At 42.5% G+C, this 21,663-nt stretch overlaps 1 protein-coding gene across 3 annotated transcripts in view; it reads left to right on the forward strand.

Moving 5' to 3' along the window:
• Window positions 1–9,140: 9,140 nt before the first annotated feature.
• Window positions 9,141–21,663, forward strand: part of CSTPP1 (centriolar satellite-associated tubulin polyglutamylase complex regulator 1) — a 187,701-nt gene continuing 175,178 nt past the window's right edge. For 2 of the 3 annotated variants that reach the window (XM_074230587.1, XM_074230589.1), the window contains exon 1: window positions 9,146–9,252. In XM_074230587.1, coding sequence (XP_074086688.1) covers window positions 9,207–9,252 — 46 coding nt within the window. In that variant the 5' untranslated portion in view covers window positions 9,146–9,206. Of the gene's footprint in view, window positions 9,253–21,663 lie in introns of all 3 variants that reach the window. The other variant, XM_074230588.1, reaches the window with a different exon arrangement.

Genomic DNA, 21,663 nt, shown 5'->3' on the forward strand with positions numbered 1-21,663 from the left:
ACATCTGTATGGCCCCTCCCTAATTACATGTAGCTAGAGCTGACTTCTTCTGAACACCCATTTGTACCTCTCCTATACACTTATATTCTTTTTAAAATATATATATATTTATTGATTTTGATTATCTTTTGTATCTCTAATGCCTACCAAAAACTTGTAACTGCTATCCCATTAAAAACCTCAAATAACAGATGAAAACAATTAACAACAATAACAGTGTCAGCTAGGTGGCGCAGTGGATAGAGCACTGTCCCTGGAGTCAGGAGGACCTGAGTTCAAATCCAGCCTCAGACACTTAATAATAACCTAGCTGTGTGGCCTTGGGCAAGCCACTTAACCCCATTGGCTTGCAAAAACTAAAAAACAAAAACAAAACACAATAGTAGTCAATATTTACATGACATTTTAAAGTTTGTAAAGAATTTTAGATATTTTCTCTTTTGATAGTTAAACAAAATCAATCTAAAGCATTTATTAATTGTTCACCATGTTCCAGGCACTGTCCTAGGAACTGGAGCTACAAAGATAGAAATGAAACAATTCTTGCTCTCTAGGAGCTTACCTTCTTTGGGAGAACTCAAACTGGATACAACTAGCTATGTAGGGATTTGGCAGGAAAACACTGTATGTAGCAGTAGTTCAGAAAGAGCCTCATGGAGGATGATGAACAGAGTCTTGAAGAAGGTGATGATGAGGAGGGAGAATATCCTAGACATGTGGGAAGGCTCCCAGAGACAGAAGTGGTACACTGTGTATGAGGATCAATAAAGAGGACTTTGTCCAAGGTGGGTTACAGGGGAGCAATGTGGAATTAAGCTGGAATTAGGTTATGAAAGTCTTTAAATGTCAAACCAACATAGTGACTGACAGGATATGTAAAATTAGGTACCCATAGTGTATTACTTCTCAACTAATTCATTATGAGTTTATCTGCTATGAAGATTAGACTTGGGGGGCAGCTAGGTGGCACAGTAGATAGAGCACTGGCCTTGGAGTCAGGAGTACCTGAGTTCAAATCTGACCTCAGACACTTAATAATTACCTAGCTGTGTGGCCTTGGGCAAGCCACTTAACCCCACTGCCTTGCAAAAAAACCTAAAAAATAAAAAATAAAAGATTAGACTTTTCCCCTCACACTATTGTAGTTGTTGCATATGTATGGTAGAAAGAAGCTCTGGTTCTAGTCTTCTGAAGGCTACTTTGGCCCCTCAAATCTAAGGGACTTTGAGAAATTTGTGAGGACATCTTTTTTCTTCCACCATTGACTCAAACTCCCACTAACTGCATCTATCCTCTCATTGTTATGCTCTAGTGACTAGGGTCCCAGTTCCATTAACCTCAACATCTATTAACATTTACAAAAAAGACATATACTATAAAAATAGCAAAAAAATTGAAGTACAAACATTTCCCCCAGTATGTAAAGCACATTTTCCCTTATTCCGACCCTTTACTTTTGAGGCAAGAAGGCTCTAACTTCCCATATAACTCCTACATAGTACTGGTTCTACTATGTTTATATGTAAATATGACATCCTTGCTGGAGATGTCTCTAGTTCTAGTCTCCACTACCACTGGGCTGGGTTACCAATATGGGACGGCTACAAAACTCCAATTTTGGGAACCTTAGATGCTTTTCTCTCCTGACTTTTTGAAATTCCCAAGACTAGAGACTTCAATCTCTTCTCCTAGATTGGAATCGAACAAAGACAGGGCCAAGGACCAAGGACCATTTCTTGGGGCCAAATGGTCTCCAAAGAAAAAGGCTTTGAGGACTCTTCCTGTTACAATACTGCCTTTTGCCAGATGCTGTGAGCAAAGGAGTCTGGCCATGAGCAAAAAAGCTAAAGGACTGATTGTGACTAAGGAAATGGCCCAAAGGGGTTAAGCTGAAGCTGACCTGGCCTTTTCAAAGATGCCCCCAGTTCCAACTACTCAGCCTCTTGAAAAAAGGCTCCTCCCCGACCACATGGTTAGCAGACGGGAACCAGTTATATAAAATCTACACATGTTCCACAGTCTCTGGAAGGTACCTCCATTTCATGTCATCACAACACTCCCGGAAGCCAGTTTCTCAGCCACTTGGGGAGATGACATCAGCTAAGCAAGCCGATGGGGTCTGTGCGCGTGTGCCAGACCCCTTTTACATGGATAATTGTTCTCATCTCTCCTTTCTTTGTTTCATATGATGGAAACAAAATATAGGCATGGGGGAGGTGTCTCAGAATGTATAGACAATGAAATAAAGCAAAGTTTAATTTCACTGATGGAGTTCAATTTAATACACATTTTGATTTAAAAAGCAACTCCCTATTGATCAAGACAATCTTCCTATTTTTACCCCATGAATTCCTCGGAGTCATCATTTTAATGGCACAATAGCATTCCTTTACATTTATGTGCCCCAAACCTGTTCAAACATTCCCCAGTCAATGGATGCCCACTTTCTCTCCAGTGTGCATATACTTGTATTTGATTTCATATTCTACATATGTGTGTATTTTTCCTTTAGATCCCCCTGACTACAGCATTAACTCCTTAAGGGAAAGGATTGAGTCTGTACCACCTTTAATTGTTAGAATGGTTGATTACCCATGGTAGACATTTGATATATTTTTTTTAATTTAATTTTTTTCAATGAGCTTAAATCTCTTTTTGTTCCCTCCTACCATATTCCCCCAATCAAAGAAGAAAAAAAATTAAAACCAAACCTTTTAACCTTTTAACAATGGTGCATAAAAGCTCCTACTTCAGGAATCTCCTTCCCCACTCTTCCTCTTAAGTTCTTACCATTCCTTTTCTTCAAGAGTAAGAGATGTCCCTGATAAACCTATTGTTTTCATTTGTTTCATGGTGTTTCCCGTCCTTGATCATTGACATATGATTTTTCCCTTCTCGGTTCTCTGAGCTTATCTTTTCTGATGCATTGGCTCCCCTGGCTGAGGGTTTGGTTATTCCAGAAATATGATATTGTGGTGATGATATATAGAAAGCCCCAAGGAATCCATCTAAATTGAAGGCTATCATTTTCTCTTGCCCTGAACATCCAAAGGTCCCCAACAAACACCTGACTGTAATAGCCCCTTTGTGTTTTCGTTTCTTGTCAGTCCTGGGCCTCTCTCCAGGGGTGTTCCTCTACTCCTTCCCATTAGACCAATAATAGAAGAGGAATCTAAAAGTAGTTAGTCTTCAAGAATAAACAAACAACATTTTGGGAGGTTACCGCTCCTGCTTAAAAAAGACTCCAGGGTTGTTCAACCCACTCTAAAATCAGGTTATTGCTGGGTTATGCAGGGCTCCCTTAACTTCTCTTTGATATCAAGGCAGGACAGCAAACCTCGCCCACAGTCCAACTAGACTGCCAAATGCCTTCAGAGCTAGACAGACAGGCTTGCTAGACAGGGGTCCTGAGGATTAGAATGGGAGGGACGGAACTGCAGGAAAAACCGACCAAGGGCTGCAGAGATGACATCTTGTTCTATTTAGCATTCTTTGAGTCATTAACAGCCGGGCGCCACTGGTGCTGAAAGTTATCATTATTATAACCACAGATGGGTTAATGTCCAAACAAAGCTGTCTTCCTGGAGCAACGGGTTCTGAGCCCCACCATACAGTTCCAACAGCAGCAGCTCCTGGGCCCCATGGTCAGTGCCCAATAAATACAAGGGGGTTGAAGGCCAGGGCCTTCACTCTGAATCCTCACCTCTTGTCTGGTTGTTGCTAGTTGGGCAGGGGCCATGGTTTAAAAAACAACAACAAAAATACAACCCAGCAACCTCCCTCTTAAAAAAGGAGGTTGTCTGACTCAGTGACCAGACCACTAGTCTGGAAGCTGAAAGATCTGGATTCCAGGTCTAGTCATCCCACTAACTCAGTTAGTCCTTAGACGACTCACTTCCTTGCTTTGTTTCCAGCATTATATAGTGCTTGGAAGTTTGGAGACTGCTTTACAGTTTTTCTGCCATTTGATCCTCATCACAACCCAGTAAGGTATAAGATGAGGAAACTGAGGCAGGAACAGCTAGGTGATTTGCCCAAGGTCACAAAAGCTACTAAGTGGTGAGGCAGGTTTGAGCTCAGGTCTTCCTGACTCCAGATCTGGCACTGTATCAATTTCACCATCGAACTGTACCTTGGCTGCCTTTTTTTAGTTAAAAAAAAAAAAGAGTGCTGAGTCCAGGGTCAGCGAACCTGGGTTCAAATTCAGATTCTTTTATTTCCTACCCATGTCAATTTCTGCAAGGCATTTTGACTGTAAACCTGAGCTTCTTCATCTATAAAATAAAAAAGCAATTTATTAGATGACAAGTAAGGTGACATGAAATCCTAAATCTATGATCCTCTGACCTACTCTGATCTACTTCCAAAAGTTTTATGAGGATGAATAAAATTATATCCTTACAAGCATTACCATTAATTAATTTCATTACCACTAATTTCATTTTACAGGATGGCTGCTTTTCCAAGACAATGTAGAGGGAAGGATTACAATTTAGACATGAGTTGGACTAGATAGGCTCTAAGATTTTGGGAAATCATAATGATTCATAAGCAATTATTATAAGATCATAGATTGAGGATGGGTGAGGAACCTCAGAGATCATCCAGCTCAACCAGTTCATTTTACAGATAAGAGAATTGAGGCTCTGAGAGATTAAATGCTTTGCTCAAGGTCACACTGGTGGGAATTAGTAGACAGGATTAGAATCTAAGTCACCTGTGGGGTAGCTAAATGGTACAGTGGTTAGAGCTAGACCAGGAGTCAGGAAGACCTGAGTTCAAATCTGCCCTCTGATACTTGCTAGTTGCGTGGCCCTAGTCAACTTCACCCTGTTTGTCTCAGTTTCTTCATCTAAAAATGAGCTAGAAGGGGCAGCTAGATGGCGCAGTGGATAGAGCACTGACCCTGGAGTCAGGAGGACCTGAGTTCAAATAGGACCTCAGACACTTAATAATTACCTAGTTGTGTGACCTTGGGTAAGTCACTGAACCCCATTGCCTTGCAAAAACAAAAAATAAACAAGAATCAGCTGGAAAAGAAATGGCAAGCCACCCACCCCAGTCACCCAAATGAGTACATGGAAGAACAACAATGATGATAAATCTAGCATTTATAGGATAACAGAGTGATAGCTGAAAGAAACTTTAGAAGTTATCTAATCCAAACCTCTCATTTTTCAAATTGAAGAAACTGAGGCCTAGAGAGAAAAAGTCACACAAGTATTTAGAAGAGTCAAAATTTGAATTCTATGAATGCAAATCCATGTACCATATTGCCTTCCTTTTTTTGCTCCTATTATCTTATTAACAATAAATCCTATGAAGGATACTCAAGGCATAGTTTTATCTGCATTTACTGAGACAGTGGAGGGGTGCAGGTATAGTAAATGTTATAAATTAGTAAACTACTCTGGTCCATCCCTGCTCTGAAAAGGGTCTGAAACCAGGGTGAAAAGGAGCAGAGATTTGACCTATTTTCCTGGGGAGAATTAGGAAGTTTAGGAATCTTCATTGGAGGAGTCAAGTACTCTATTTACCATCAAAATATAAGAAACCTCTTTCTCCCTATTCCTTATGAAGCTGATGGCCCTGGGACTTCTCAGTTTGTTTGTTTTTTACTAATATGATTTAATTCAAGTGTTCAGTGGGGCAGTGACCACAAAACTGAGGACCAGTGTAAGACCAACTTAATGAGAATAAGTCTACAAATGAGCTTGTGAGTGTTAAGTATGTGTGTATGCACACTGAAGGGGGAGAAACAGAGGCAAAGAGAAAGGGGGTTTGGTATCAGGATGAGCCAAAGATTTCCATTCTTTCATTCCATACAATTTGATCTCATCTAAATCTATCCTCCTGAAACTATATAAAAGGTCAGACTTGGAGGGGATGATGATTCAGAAACTGAAGAGTCAACCTCCTTCCTACAGGGAAAGGACCTGGATTTAGAATGAAAAGAACTGGGTCTGACTTTCAGCTCTGCTTTTTATTATATTCTATGTTGTTCTGATTGTATCTGATTCTTAAGATTTTGGAGCGGTTGTCTCTTCCTTCTCTAATTCATTTTACAGATGAGGAAACTGGGGCAGGCAGGGTAAACTGACTTGCCTAGGATCATTCACTAGTAAGGATCTGAGACTGGATTTGAATTCAGGAAAAATGAGTCTTCCTGACTCCAAGCAAGGCACTCTATCCACTATGCTACAGAGCTGCTCCTTATTCATCTCTAAGATTGTGAACAAATCATTTGCCTCTCTTGGCTGGGAGTATTGAATCTGGAGAAGAGAAGACCAGGGATGGATGACATGATAATGGTCCATAAGCTTTTGAAGAGTGGTAACATGGAGGAAGGAAGAGATTTGTTCTGCTTGGCCCAAGTTAGTGAGGAAGAGTTTGGATTGATGTAAAGAGCAATCTTTGTAGCAGCAGGAGTCTTCAAGCAAAGATAGAATGGTCATTTGGTGGCAAGGTTGTAGAGAATATTCCTTTTTGTATATGGGTAGGTCTAGATGGTTTATTCCTTTCCAGCTCTAAATCTGACTCTATACTCCTAATTCAGTATCCACATGAGTGCAACAGAAAAAGTGCTGATGGAATTCAGAGAAGGGAAAGAGCAAATGCAAGGAAGAAGAATGGGAGAAGAAAGGGAATAGAAATGGGTTTAGGAATTTGGGGTTTGGAGACCAGCAAGTATCTTTTGCAGGTTGAAGCAGTCAGGAGAAGCACATGATTGATACCAGAGAGCTCAAGGCAGTCATGGATTTAGAGTCAGGGACCTGACTTTGAATCCCAATTTTGCCCCTAAAATTACAAGATCTTGGGCAGCTTACTTTCCTTGTCTGGAGATCCACTGACTTAGATGACATAACTATATTGTAACTATATGACCTTCCAGGCTTATAGTTTATGATCTAAATTTGGTTCTAGAGAAAAAGTGACAGATTTAGTCAAGGCATCTGAGTTCAAATGCTGAAAATTTGTTTCCTTGGGCAGGTCATTGATTTAAAGCGGGAAAGGGACTGAGAAGTCATGTTGTCCTCATTTTCTTGATGATCAAACTTGGAGAGATTAAATCACTTAACCAAGGACAGAGCCGGAACATAGTCAGGATTTGAACCCACATTCTTTGCCATTCTTTTTATTGACCTATCCTCACAAATGCCAAAATGAAATCATTAAGCACAGGCCCAACCATGTCACTCTTTAAAAAGTTCCAAGGATTTCCTGTTGCCTCTAACACACAAAACTTCTCATCTTAGCATTGAAAGACCCTCCTAATCTGATCCTAGTCTTTTTTTTTTTTTTGAGGCTTATTGCATATGTATTCTGTATTACTCTTACCTGTGTCTCCAAGAAGCTATAGCATGCAAACCATCATAGAAGATAGGGATACCAGGTTGATGGTAACCTACAGGTCTCAAAACCATGGTGAGTTGGGGAGGGGGGTCCTCAAGCAGATGAGAGCAATTTGTCCATTGACCTGGCTACTGACCAGGAAGTAGACTCTGTGGAGTGCTTAGAGCTTGGTCAGACATCAAAGATGACAGCCATCCCCTGTATCCTGGACCATCACCAGTCATGCTTCCTTTTGTCATACCACTGGACTCTGGAAAAGCATAAGGCTGATGACTTGATTCACTCTTGCTTCACTGCAATTCACTCACAAGTGAAGACACCTGTGAAGTCATTGGTTCCTGTAGGCAACAGGAAATCCTTGGAACTTTTTAAACTTTGGAGCCAGACTGTCTCCAGGGTATGCTGTCCTCTTCATCTCTGGTTCTTTGGGGTCCACATATACCTTTAAAGTTTGGCTCTAAGGTGCATCCTGAGGGAGCCTTTCCTAACACCCCTCAGCTAGAACTTGTGTTTATTTTGCATTTACTTTGTGTCTCTACATATGCTTTCTTCCTCCAGAGCATGCAGACCACATGAAGGCAGGGTTGGCTTCATCTTGTCTCTGTGCTGGCCTGTACTAGATCCAAACTTAGGCAATGTTCATCATCCCTTCATTCATTCATGAGACTAAGTCTGAACCTTAGTCAGTGTTCATCATCTCTCCACTCATTCATGACAGTAGAATCTGAATTCAATCATGGGAACAGATCTGAACCTACACAATGTCCATCATCCCTCCATTCATTCATTTATGGTAGTAAGTCTGAACCTAGCTAATGTCCATCATCCCTCCATTCATTCATTTATGGTAGTAAGTCTGAACCTAGCTAATGTCCATCATCCCTCCATTCATTCATTTATGGTAGTAAGTCTGAACCTAGCTAATGTCCATCATCCCTCCATTCATTCATTTATGGTAGTAAGTCTGAACCTAGCTAATGTTCATCATTCCTCCATTCACTCATGGTACTAGGTTTGAACCTAGACAATGTCCATCATGCATCCATTCACTCATGGTACTAGGTCTGAACATGGGCAATGTCCACCATCCATCCATTCATTCAATCATGGGAATAGATTTGAACCTAGGCAATGTCCATCATCCCTGCATTCACTCGCGGGCCTGGGTCTGGGCCGAGACGACGCCCCTGATCCCCGCATTCGCTCGCGGGCCCGGGTCTGGGCCGAGACGACGCCCCTGATCCCCGCATTCACTCGCGGGCCCGGGTCTGGGCCGAGACGACGCCCCTCATGCCCGCATTCGCTCGCGGGCTCGGGTCTGGGCCGAGACGACGCCCCTGATCCCCGCATTCGCTCGCGGGCCCGGGTCTGGGCCGAGACGACGCCCCTGATCCCCGCATTCGCTCGCGGGCCCGGGTCTGGGCCGAGACGACGCCCCTGATCCCCGCATTCACTCGCGGGCCCGGGTCTGGGCCGAGACGACGCCCCTGATCCCCGCATTCACTCGCGGGCCCGGGCCGTGTCCATCCCTCCACTGGCCGGGGCGGCCCCAGGCCAGGAGCTGCCCTGCCGGTTTAAAGCCACACACGGCACAGGGGCACCCGGGCCCAGGCCTCGGGGCTCCTCAGCCACGGCTCAGCGGCGTGTCCGCTCCCTGCGGGGCAGGACCCCCTCCGGCAGCCTCTGCTCGGGGCGGAACCCCCGCGGCCCGCGCGCGGTTGCCGGCCGGAGCCCCGGGCGCGGCCCGCCCCGCCCCGCCCCGCCCCCCGCCCCGCCCCGCGGTCGCCATGGCAACGCAGCGGGCGCTACGGAAGCCGCGCAGGCCGGGGCCCGCCGCCTCCTCCGGCCGCAGGATGCTGAGCCCGGACCGCTTGTCGCTGCCCGACTACGAGTATCTGGGTAGGAGCCGCGGCGGGGGCCGGGCCGGGCCGGGCCGGGGCCGGGGCCGGGGCCGGGGCCGGGGCCGGGCCGGGCCGGGGCCCCGCAGCGGCGCCGACGGGCCCGGAGGAAGCTGAGGCCTGAGGCTCCTCGCAGGCCCCGCCGGGGCCCGGGCTCAAGGGCCGCCTCAGTTTCCCCCGTTGGCCCTCGGGCCGCCCCGGCGACGCGGACATTCGAACTCAGGGCCCGGCCGCCCCTTCTTTGGGGCCCCGGGGGAGGGAGAGGGGCGCCACGCTGGGGCCCGAGTTCAAATCCTCCCGCCCCAGTCACTTGAGGTCTTAGTTTCTTCATAAAACGAGGGGTTTGCGCCTGCGAGACCCCTTATCGCCCCTCATCTGAGACCCTGCGATCTCCCCACAGTGACCCCCCCTTTGTAGTCTAGAACCAAGGGGAGACACAGATGAAGGAAAGAAAACTTGACAACTGCGGGACTTGTGATGAGAAGGGCTTGTTCCTGTCACGTCCCCCACAGCCTGCCCTTTGCCTCCCCGTTTGGGGTTTTCTTGGCAGTGGTATTCAGCTTGGCCGGCCGTCTCCCTTACAGATGAGGAAACTGAGGCAAACAGGGTGAAGCGACTGGCCCAGGGTCGCCCAGCCAGGAAGCCTCAGGGGCCAGGATGCCCTTGTGCTCCTGATCCTGTTAGCAGGGAGCCAGGTAACCATTTGCCTTCTTTCTTAACAAGGTTTCATATTAAATTCCGGAAATGAATCCTTTTCCCACCGAAACGACGAGGATCTGGAATCTGGAGTTAGGGCACAATCCTTAACTTTGGAAGGAATCTTCAGACCTTCTGGTGCCATCTATACCTGCCTGGGTATCAATATTCCTTTGAAGACTTCCTGTGATGGGCTTCCTGAGCCAGCCCACACAGCTCTGACTCTTAGGAAGTTTTTCCTTATATTGAGATGAAATCTTTCTTCAACTCTCCCTGTTATGCTTAGTTCTACCCTTTGGGGCCAAGCCTAATCCTTCTTCCATGTGACAGCCCTTCAGATACTTGAAACCAGCTGTCATGTTCCCCCTTAATCTTGCCTTCACTAGGCCACAGTTCCTTAGTTCTTTCACCTGTTCCTCACACAGCAATCATCCTGGTTACCCTTCTCCAGAGCTAGTTCTTCCTCAGATGACGACGATGTGGTCTAACCAGCTCATGGACAGGGTGACTGTAGCATCCATCCTTCCTTCTGGATACAAGTGCAGCCTATTATTACCATATTTATTTTTTTTTAATTTTGGAAATTTATTGGGAGGCGGCAACTCAAGGACATTTATTGTTCTATTGGGTTAGAATATATTGACTGGGATAGTTTGTTCATATGTTGTTGGGCCGAGAAGTATAGTTAAAAGAAAATTCCTGGGCCCTAGGGTAGATGGCATTTCATTTCTAGGCTCTTCTTCCACTCAGGAAACTGGCCTAGTAAAAGGAGTCCTAGATCTGGAGTTGGTGTATTCGGGTTTTTCCCCCGTTTCCCCTTAGAGAGTAGTTACCTTTATACAGGCTATCTTCTCTGGGCCTTACTGGGTCTATAAAATAATGGAGTTGGATTTGTTGACTTCTAGGATCACCTTATGATATCTCCCCCTTCCTTAAATTGGTCCAATATGACTATCGCATGGTTTTTAACATCTCTAAGCTTATTCTCCCAAATGGAACTTACTTATTGGGTGTTCTGGCCCCAGGCTAGGACCCTTCTGCAATACTCACTCTTATCTCATCAGGAAGCCTCCTGATTTCCCTGTGCATGTCCTAAATCCACATTTCTGCCCAAGGGCTTACTAATTTTCCCACAGATCCCATCACCTCAGAATAAATCAAAACAATTCAATCAGATGCATAAATCATCCCTCAAATTTATAAAAGACAATCCTTTGTTTATGTTGTATATAGAATATATTTATTCTCTGTTCTTCTCTTCTCCCTGCCCCCCATTATGTTGTGGGATATCCAAAGGTTCAGATGGCTTCCTTTATGTCAGAACATTGATTCAGGGCCTAGAAACTAAATAGGCAGGTTTTCTTTGACTTTGATTTGTGAACGTTTCAGAAACTGATTTTATAGGAAAGGCAATTGGAAAAAAACAACTCAAGTGGGAAACACATCTCCCTATAAATGGTGAGTTGTTCTTATTACCTGCAGCTTTTTATGAACAATTCATGATTCACTCCCATAATGATACCTTTTGGAAAAGTTTTGTCATGTCCCCATTTGTGATTTTTTTAGAAATTAATTGGTCTTTCCAGGTTGCATTTACTGGCTAAGTGTATAGTAAGCAAGAAAAGCATCATTTTATAAATTTTTTTTTCTATGGAGAAGCAGATTTTTGACTAGATAACTTTTTAACAATTAAAACAATATGATAATGGATGGGCCTGCTGGTGAGTAATGAGTTCTTTGTTACTAAAAATGTTCAATTGGAGATCTGAAGACCAGTTGTTGGTATAGCAGTTGGCTGAGGTGACCTCAGAGGTCCTTTTCAGCTCTTGATCTTAATGAAATCTCAAAAGAGAAGAAAGACCCTGTTAGAGAAGTAGTACAACTTGAACCCTTGATGTCAGGCGTGGGGGAAAAAAAAAGATTTCTAGTCTTGTGAAAGTTGCTTGTTGAAAGCCTTTGCCCAAGGCTGAGGTGTGTTTGTATCTGGTAGGGTGTGGATGGCTCCTGTGGAGCCTAAGGGGAGCTTGTTCTGTTCCCAAGCATACATAACACGTGCCATTCACAGATAGGCCAGCCTGAAGAGTAGCTAACTGTACCACTAAACTTCATTAATTTGGGGAGGGTCCTCCCTTTTCCACTGTGGTTTCCAGATTATTTTGATTTCATGGTGGCTACTTTTTCCCATTTAAGGGTTAGTTGAGGAGAATAAGAAAATAGTCCACCCTAAAGCCACAGCTGTTCTTTTTTGATATGACTATGAACTTCCTAGAGAAAAAGAGATGGTTTAATGAGTATCAGTGTCCAAGGTTGATTCTCTGGGAAATAGTGGGTTATTATCCCACATGACTTAGTATTAGAGAGTTGGGTTCTTTGAGTTCTAAAAACAAAGTCCTCAGATCTTGACAAAATCACTTTAACTCTCCAGTTTATTGTTTTCTCATCTTTGAATGAGGGTGTTGGCTAGGGTGGGCTCTAAAGACCTTCCAACTGCTAGCTACATCTCCCTAAGATGCTGTTAATTCCTATTTAATTTCTGGAAATGGAATTGGGGGGGGTGGATGCAGGTGGGTATGACCCACCAGGTCATCAGGTGGGTATGAACAGGCTCATTCTACTTTAAATAGCTTCGAGTTTAAACTACTATTAAGTTACTTAACATCTATTTGCCTCAGTTTCTTCAACCATAAAAAGGGTGTAATGAGCACCTACCTCACTAAGTGGTTGTCAGGATCTAATGAGAGAATATTAGTGAAGCACTTAGTACACCCTGCCTGGCTTGTATGTGGTAGGCTCTCTATAAATACCAGTTATTGTTATTATAATGTTAGTGAATCTTTCAACCCCTAGAGAATCCCTCCAGGTGACCTTGAACTCCAAGCAAGTCACTGCTTGGAGGTACTTTATATGGAGGTGGGGGCAGGGCCCTTTGGAAGCAGGCAGCTAAAAGTGGTTTCTTAAAATTTCTATTCCTTATGGTCTCATTTCCTCAGGATGGTTTAATCTATTTTTATTAATATTGTTTTACTTATTCAAAATAAAACGGGTAATCCACATTCATCTCTTCTTGAATAACTTCTTTAAATTCCTCTAAGCCCAGCAATAATTTCATTTAAAAAATTTAATAGTTTTTGTTTACATAATGTTTTAAAGTTTGTACAGTATTTTGTTATCTAATCTTGTTTTTTAGTCTTTGAACACCCCCATGAGGGGCTATTATTATCCCTATTTTACAGATAAGGAAACTGAGGCTTGGAGAGGTCCAGTGATTTGCCTAAGGTCACAGTTTGTGTCTAAGAGGAGAAGAGATTATAAATCTTTGCAATGCAAAGCCAAAACTCTCAGTCTCAGGTACCAGTCTAGAGGGACCAAGGAGGACTCTTTCTTAGGACAGAAAACTTTTTTTTTTTTTAAAGTTTTTCTTGCAAGGCAATGGGGTTAAGTGGCTTGCCCAAGGCCACATAGCTAGATAATTTATTAAATGTCTGAGGCTGGATTTGAACTCAGGTACTCCTGACTCCAGGGCCGGTGCTCTATCCACTGCGCCACCTAGCCACCCTTAGGACAAAAAACTCTTAAATTGTTAGATTAATGGTTTGGGTTGGTTCTGTGTCAGATGTTTCTTTACTGTTTACTGGCCTGGCCATCAGGAAAAAAAACACCGGGGAGGCGAGGCAACTTTGGGATGAAACAGAACTGGGTGATGGATGCCATGTGGTGGAAAGGATAGGGATCTGACTCTCTCCTCCTCTCTGGGCCTCAATTTTCTCATCTGAAAAGGAGGAGTTGCATAAGGTGATCCCAGGGTTTCTTCCAGCTCTAAAATTCTGATCCCAAGAACCAACATTTTTGCTTGGTTATAAAATTTTTACTCATTCTCCAGTCAACTTCTTGCTTGGAAATAGTATTGCTCACAGTAATTAGTTGCAGTGCTTTCTTTGGACTTCAAAATATTTGTGTTATTACAGAAAGGAAATGAAATCAGCTATTTTAGACTCACTCTTTCTGATGCTTTGAAAATATGATTTACAATGTCTGAAATTCTTCCCTTTAAAAGGTTGGACATGTGCAGGAATCTCCCTGAGTTTTTGGAAGTTCCCATTTAATTTCTCTACCTCTAGTTTCTTTTTCCAACCATTCATTCTTAGACATCATTGCCTTACTATTACTATCTCAATTACTGCTCGAAAAAACTCAAGTGACTTCTCATCACCATTGGATAAGTTCCCAAATTCTTTGCTTTACATTTGAGGGTCTTTCAAATATAGCCTGTTGGGGGTACACCCTTATCCTTAAATTGAACTCATAGCCATAATGGGCTACTCATAGACACCCTGATATGTCTATTGTGTTCCTGCCTTTTTAATGTGAGTAAAGAGCTTTGTGAACCTTTAAACCCTATATAGATGATAGTTATTGTAATCCCTATACCTTCAAAGCCTCCTCCCCCATTTCTGCTGTTGACTTTCATGAGTTTGACCTTAATAAAGAATTAAACTTCACAGGATGTTAACTTCCAGACTTTGTCCTAATAAGGGACAAACATTAACCTCCAGGGTTTGATCTCAAGAAAAAACAAACAGGTTAGGTTAATACACACGTTTCTTAGGTTTCTCTACACTTATAGATTTATGTATCCCTGTGTGAGTCCAGCTAGAAAACCAGACCCTAAAATGGAATTTTGGAGAGAGATTCTTATACAATTCCACAATAGAAGATGGAATCTAATAAAGCTGCTTTCAGTGCTTATCCATTATGGGAGTAGCCCTCAACTCAGGGATATGCTTTATGTCATCTACACCAGAGGCTTCCTTATCAGAAATTTCATTAAGAGAAGTGCCTCCTTCCAACTCAGGATCATTGTGTCTTATTAGTTATTTTTTAAAAAAAATTTTTTTTAGGTTTTTGCAAGGCAAACAGGGTTAAGTGGCTTGCCCAAGGCCACACAGCTAGGTAATTATTAAGTGTCTGAGACAGGATTTGAACCCAGGTACACCTGACTTCAGGGCCAGTTCTTTATCCATTATGCCACCTAGCCCCCCTCCATCTTATTAGTTATGCCAAGGACCTCCACAGAGCTTGGGAATCTTCCTCCTCCAGGATGTTGATACCATAGAATGAGGAGTTAGAGAGGGAAAAGCAAATAAAATTTATATTTGTTTTTAATTGATATCAATACTATCAATTGAAATCCTGCCCTGCCTCTAAAGCCCAGCTCAAAATGTTACTTTTGACCAGTCTTTCCTGATTCATTCCCCACCACCACCTACCCACATAACCCTTCCTCATCCCCTTAGGGGTAAGTTCTCATTTAAAACTTTCTTCTTTTAATTCAAAAAAAAATTTTTTTTTAGAATTCTCTAGTGCCTGATGCCTAGAAATCTGGTGCCTCTTTCATTGTGCTAGAACTATCCAACCATTCCAAAAACCTTCACAATTTGAAATATCCTTCTTTAAGACCCACCCTCTTCTCCCACTGCCAAGTTCCTCCTGGGTCCTCCATTTTGACTTTTCAGCATCCTTTTGTGTGTGTCTAGACCACCCCCCCCTCCACTATCTCTACCACTATCTACTCCCTGAAGGCTTTGTTGATACTCAGTAAGCACTCAATTAATAACTTGTTTCCTATCTTTTCTGTTTTGTGCTAAAACTTTCTACAACTTTGTATTAGAAATATAAACTTTGTATTAGAAATGTGTGTACACATTTATTTTACTAGATAAGGTTTTTGAGGGCAGTGATTACTTCTTTTTTTAAATAGCTAAGGCAATGGGGTTAAGAGTGAGTTGCCCAAGGTCACACAGCTAGGCAATTATTAAGTGTCTGAGATCAGAAGCGTCAGTGATCAGATTTGAACTCGGGTCCTCCTGACTCCAGGACTGGTGTTCTAGCCACCCCACAGTGATAATGTCTTATTAACTCACTGTCCCATTTCCTCCCTCCCACCCTCTCTTCCTTCTTCTCAGCACAGTGCCTTGGTCCACCTCCCTGGGAGCTTTTTAATGCAGGGGTTGACCCTGTTGGACCTTTTGAGTTTATGCTACAAGTGGTTCTGGCTTCCAGAACCCAATCAGGGCCTTTCTGGGCTCCAAAAGAATGACCAAATATTGCATATGATAATCTGAATGTAACTAAAGTTTTTATGCCCTTTTGTACCCTTCTCCAAGGAAAATTTTCAAGTTATCTGTTGCTTTTGTGAAGAATAAACATAAATTCTTTCACTAAAAATGCTATGATGAAGATAGGGATCACTTCTATTTGTAACAGTACAGAATGCAATTGTTACATTACTCATACTGTGTATTGGGTTGGCTAGCTGAGGTTAAAAAGTAATCCTATTGGGGCGGCTAGGTGGCGTAGTGGATAAAGCACCGGCCTTGGAGTCAGGAGTACCTGGGTTCAAATCCGGCCTCAGACACTTACTAATCACCTAGCTGTGTGGCCTTGGGCAAGCCACTTAACCCCATTGCCTTGCAAAAACCTAAAAAAACAAAACAAAAAAACAAAAAAGTGATCCTATTATATCTTAGTAGAAGAAAACCCTCCTCATTTCTAATGAATAAAAAAAAAAATTGGCCTGCTTAGCCTGGAAGCCCTTGTTATGTTGCCTAATTGTTAAAATTGCTTCCCTCTGCAGATTGGAAGTTCCTTGAGACCAAGATTTATAACTGGCTGCTAGCACCTAGCAGCACTTGTTACTTTGGAACATGTCAACATTTGGTGAATTGAATGGAAATGAATAATTCTAGAACTGGGACGCTGGGTAGGGTAGCTTCAGAACAAAATTCAGTGTGTATTTGTTGGCTGGTTGAAAGAAATGAGATAGAGATCAGTTGTTGGATGGCTGTTTAATTCCTGCTCAATCCTACCTCAGTCAACTTTTAAGCCTTGATCACTTTTGATTCTCAGGTTTCCTGGGTAAACGTTAAAGTTTCTCTCTCTCTCTGCTGAGACAAGTACAAAACCCCACCAATTGTGAAAAACCTGTATTTAAAGGCAATAGCCAGAAGTTGTATTCAGTTCCGGGATTTTCCTTAAACAGTATCCCTGCCCCCCCCCCCCCCCCCCCAGTCTCCCAGTAGCAGGGAAGAGTGATGTGTTTTGATCCAAAGGGGAATGGCCCTAGTAAACGGATCTTTCTGTTTCAGACTAGAGTGGGGACAGCCCCAGCAGTGCATCCCCAGGGGCCTTGGGAGGCAGCTTATTCTCTGGGTGAATGTCAAGTCAAAACACATTTATCTGAACAGAATTTTAATGATTTATCCAGGAGAGTTGGGATTTCCCCAATGCAGCTGAACTTACCAAATTACTGATCCCCATTAGCTAGGTTTTCTCCTAAGCACCTTTTTTGGAACAAAGCAATTACTGCTGCAGTCATCAAATGTACTTTTCATAAAAGCTGTTGACTAAGTTTTGTTTGATTAACAGGAATCCAGTAAGAGGAAATATTGTTGGAGAAAGCACTTTCCGGGCCTTTTCTTTTTCTTCATTGAACTGGGCTTTTGAAAAGCTCTGTTCTTTACACAGAGTAAGAGGCTCTTTCCTGCTGTCCTATTGTGCAGCTCAAGGTCTTGTTAATACTCTTCTCTGGCCCAGAGATTACAGGTAATTGTGATAAAACACAAGCTTCAGTTTCTGTAATCTCTGGCAGAAATCTGCTTGCCGCCCCAGGCCTTCATATCAGGTGTTCACCTAGTTCAGACTTCTCTCACCTGGGACTGCACACCCCCCTTCCTGGCCCCCTGTAAAACAGAGGCATCTGGAGAGTTGAGCTCACAGCTGCACCGGGATCCATGGCCTGTTCTGCTTCTTCTGTGGAGGCCCAACACACAATGTGCACTAAATGGGAAAATTATATCTTTTCAAATAAGCACGTTAAAGACAATGATAGTTTTGAAGGAGACGTGTATCGATGGCCACATGTCTTTGGCGTCACTTGTCATATCCAGAGACTGCCAGAACCTCCTGGCTCCATGCTTTTCTCGCCCCATGGTTCTGCAAATTGACTCGAGAGTGAGTTGCAGTGCTTGAGCTCAGACCTTTTTTTGGAGGGGTTTTGACCAGATCCCCATCTTCAGGCCCATCCTCGCCTTCAGAAAGGAACCATTAAACTTGTTTGGTAATTCGGTATGTTAGCTGTGCAATCAATTTGAGGCCAGCTCTGAGGCTACGAGTGGTTCAGCCTGTCATATGGAAGAAATTGCCTTTCAGAAGAGATTATAATTGTGCATGAAGCCACACAAATGCACATTCTGCCTAGAGGAAAATGCGCTGAAGACTAGGCCTTCTGCTGCCTACCACTGGGGCAAACTCTCTACTTGGGGCTTAAGTGAGTCATCGTTTTTGGTGAAGGGCCTGCTTTAAGAAATGCTCCCACTTCCCCAACAAGAATTGCTTTTGCCAGCCCAACAGTTGTGTCTGTTAGCTTTGTACATTCCTGATGACATCATTTACAATGCTAGGGCACAGACAGTAAACAAATAATAATTTAATGTTTGGGCACCTTGACAAAACTTAAATAGGCCAATTTAGAAAAATGATAACAGTCAGCTCTAATAAACACCAGGCATGACCCCAGCCCTTTATGGAATGTGATGTGTTTGGGAGAAGGTTGAACATGGGAGACAGGAACTCATGAATTATTCTGCTCCATTCAAAACCCTGAAATCCATTGTCTGGGGACTAGTCCCAAGAAAGGTAGTGCTCTTTACTGAGTAAAAAGACCCCTAGTCCTCTGTGTCAGTATGTATACACTTCCCTGTATGACAAGTATTCTTCCATCTATCAAGTGGAGAAAAATAATATTTACCACCTACCTCACAGGAATGTTATGAGGATTATTGAGATAACAAACACAGTTGGAAGTTCTTTATAGAAGATATTATGTAAACACAAAATGTTATTCCCCTTGCCTCAATTTCTCTATTGATAAAAAGCACCCTGTGGAAGGGGTAGTTATGCAGTTGAAATTGGTTAATATCTGTCAAATATTTTTTCTAATGTTTTTTGAGGAGTAAAAAAATATAAGTGAGCCTACCTTGACCATTATAAACTATTAACCCTATGGATGGGTGCATACACACTGTTTACTGGTCCACCTACTCTTCTATCTTGCCTTCCAGGGATGACATAGATAGAAAAGGGTGAATGACCGGTATGAATTGTGGAAGTTCATTCCCCCCAGGGAATGTGACCTTGGCTTTGAAGAATGACATGATGACATGAGAGAGAAAGGCTAAAGTACAAGATGAATTGTGAAAATCCAGTCCCCTCAGGGAGTAGGCTTTGTCTTTGAAGGATGACAGTGAGAGAGAAGGGTGAGTGACCAGGATCAATTGTGGAAATTCATCCCCCCTGGGAGAATAGCCTTATTTTTGAAGGATGAAATGATAGAGAATGGTGAATAACCAGGATGAACTGTGGAAGTTCGGTCGCTCAGGGAAAGTGGCTTTCTCTTTGAGGGATGACATGATTATTGTTTGTCTTGACTTGTGTGTGAATTGGAATGAAGTGAAACAGTTGCAGTAAGTTATCAGCCCCACTCTCTCTTCCACAGTCATCAGGGTCCAGTGGCAGAACAAAAATCAGGAAGACTAGTGATGACCTAAGAGGTAGTAGATGACCTTGTTGGCATCTTTGATGTCTGACTAAGCTCTCGGTGCTCCACAGCACCTGCTTCAGCTGAGATGAGAAACATAGATATCCCCTGCTCCAAAGGGCACTGAAAGAGACTGATGGACATCCTGATATCTATGTTTCTTATCCTCACACATGTACTTAACATATTACTTATATCATTTAAAAGTCATATCAGCGTAAAGGGTTTTACTTTTGACTTTATGAATTGGCCTTTTCCAGCTTGTCACTTGCTTTTGCTTTCCCATCCTCTTCAGAAATTAGTGATTATTACTGCAAGTTATTTCATTCTGGCATTTCTTAGCTTCCCACTGACCCTGTTACAGGGTTCTCTCTTCCTTTGGTGTTATCTCAGTGAAGCTTCTTGAATCTTATTGTCAGGCAACCAGGGCTCACTTTCCTTTCCTTTCCTGTTCTGTGATCCAGATGGAGTTTCATGTTTAAGCATGATGCTTAAAGAACCATGTTTAAATTCCTGTTAACATGTGGGAAAGAGAGGAATCATCAGATTTGGGTCCTCAGATGACCACTTTTGTCCTCAGAATAACTTGATTTATTGTTCATTATTCATTTAACTTGTTACATTCTGTATTGCTTCTCCCCAACACTAAAAAATAAAAATAAAAACCCAATAAATAACCTTCAGTGTTTAGATGATCCCTAGCTTCTTTTGATTAAGTATCATGTTTTGTACTGTATACAGCAGATCAGACTTCAGATACTTCAGGAACTGTGATTTAATGGGTATGGGCTATCCCTCCACCAAGACAGTTTATCTTTCAGGGCCTTACTAGGTAGTTTTGGATGGGTTTTTGTTACTGAGGAAAAAAAAAAACATCTTCTGGTTGCCAGCTTTGTAGTGATAGTCCTGACTTGGACTGGTTAAAATCTGTTTTTATTGATACCAACTTCCTCAGGGTTTTTATCTAGAAGCACAGCAGCAGGTATCACTCTTAGAATGAATCAGTCAGACCAGCACCTCCAGAGAACTTTTCAACAATTGGATATTTTAAAGTTATTCTTAAATGGAAATATTCCTAAAAATCACTATGTATATTTCCCTGACTTTTCAAACAGAGTGTATCACACTTAATTTAACCTCTTCTTGGTGATTGGAGGACATCATTTTGATCATATAAAGATATTAAAAGGAATAATATATTGATTGGCCTTACTGAAGAGTTTCAAAAAAGTGAATAGAAAAAGCCAGTCAAATATGACATGTTCAATAATATGATACTTAGCAGATTAAAAAATTAAATATCATATCCTTGGAAGCAAAGTTTACCCTAGGGGGAATTGAAATGAAGAGAAATTTCAAATATAGCTCTACTGTTTATAATTATAAGGATAATGTCTATTGAGAAAGCATTTTGGTGGTCTCCTGGACATATAACAATTGATTTGTGTACATTATTTGGAATATGTTTCTTTTTTTTCTAGTGACAGTCTTTATAAATTGTCATTCATAAAAGGCCAAGATGATAGGATGCTAGATGAATGATGAATGAAGATGAATGATGAATAAAGCCTATTGAAAGACCCTTCATGTTGATGATCTTCATAGTGATGGTCATAGTATGTTCCAGCCTTCTCCTTCTGAAGCTACCTTGCATCAAATTGATTTATATTATGCTTATGTTATAGCTCATGACCTCCATGCCCTAGGAGAATGTCAGCTTCTTGAGGGTGGGGACCACTTCATTTTTCTTTTTGTATATCCTAGTTCCTAGCAAAGTGTTTTACCCATGGCAGACAGCTTGATAATCAAATTGAATGAAAAGTGAGTCATTGTATTGTGCTTTAGTTTGGGCTATACCCAGACTGCTGGCCTGGAGCTCAAGAGTCAGGGGAACATGTGATGACTACTATCTAGATGTGTGAAGGCCACTCATCTCCCAACTGGCAGAGGGAGGGCATCTTTTGTCCGTTAGAGGCTGTCTCTGCCCTCCTTTGCCATGGGATCCTCTGCTGGAGGGCATCTCCATTTCTCCTTCTAAGCACTGTCCATTCCACCCTACCAAGCTCTGCCATGTTGCTTCCTAGTTCCCTTTTCTTCCTTCTTGCCTCATTTATCCACATT

The sequence above is a fragment of the Macrotis lagotis genome, chromosome 3 (assembly GCF_037893015.1).
Source record: "Macrotis lagotis isolate mMagLag1 chromosome 3, bilby.v1.9.chrom.fasta, whole genome shotgun sequence".
Lineage (NCBI taxonomy): Eukaryota > Metazoa > Chordata > Mammalia > Peramelemorphia > Peramelidae > Macrotis > Macrotis lagotis.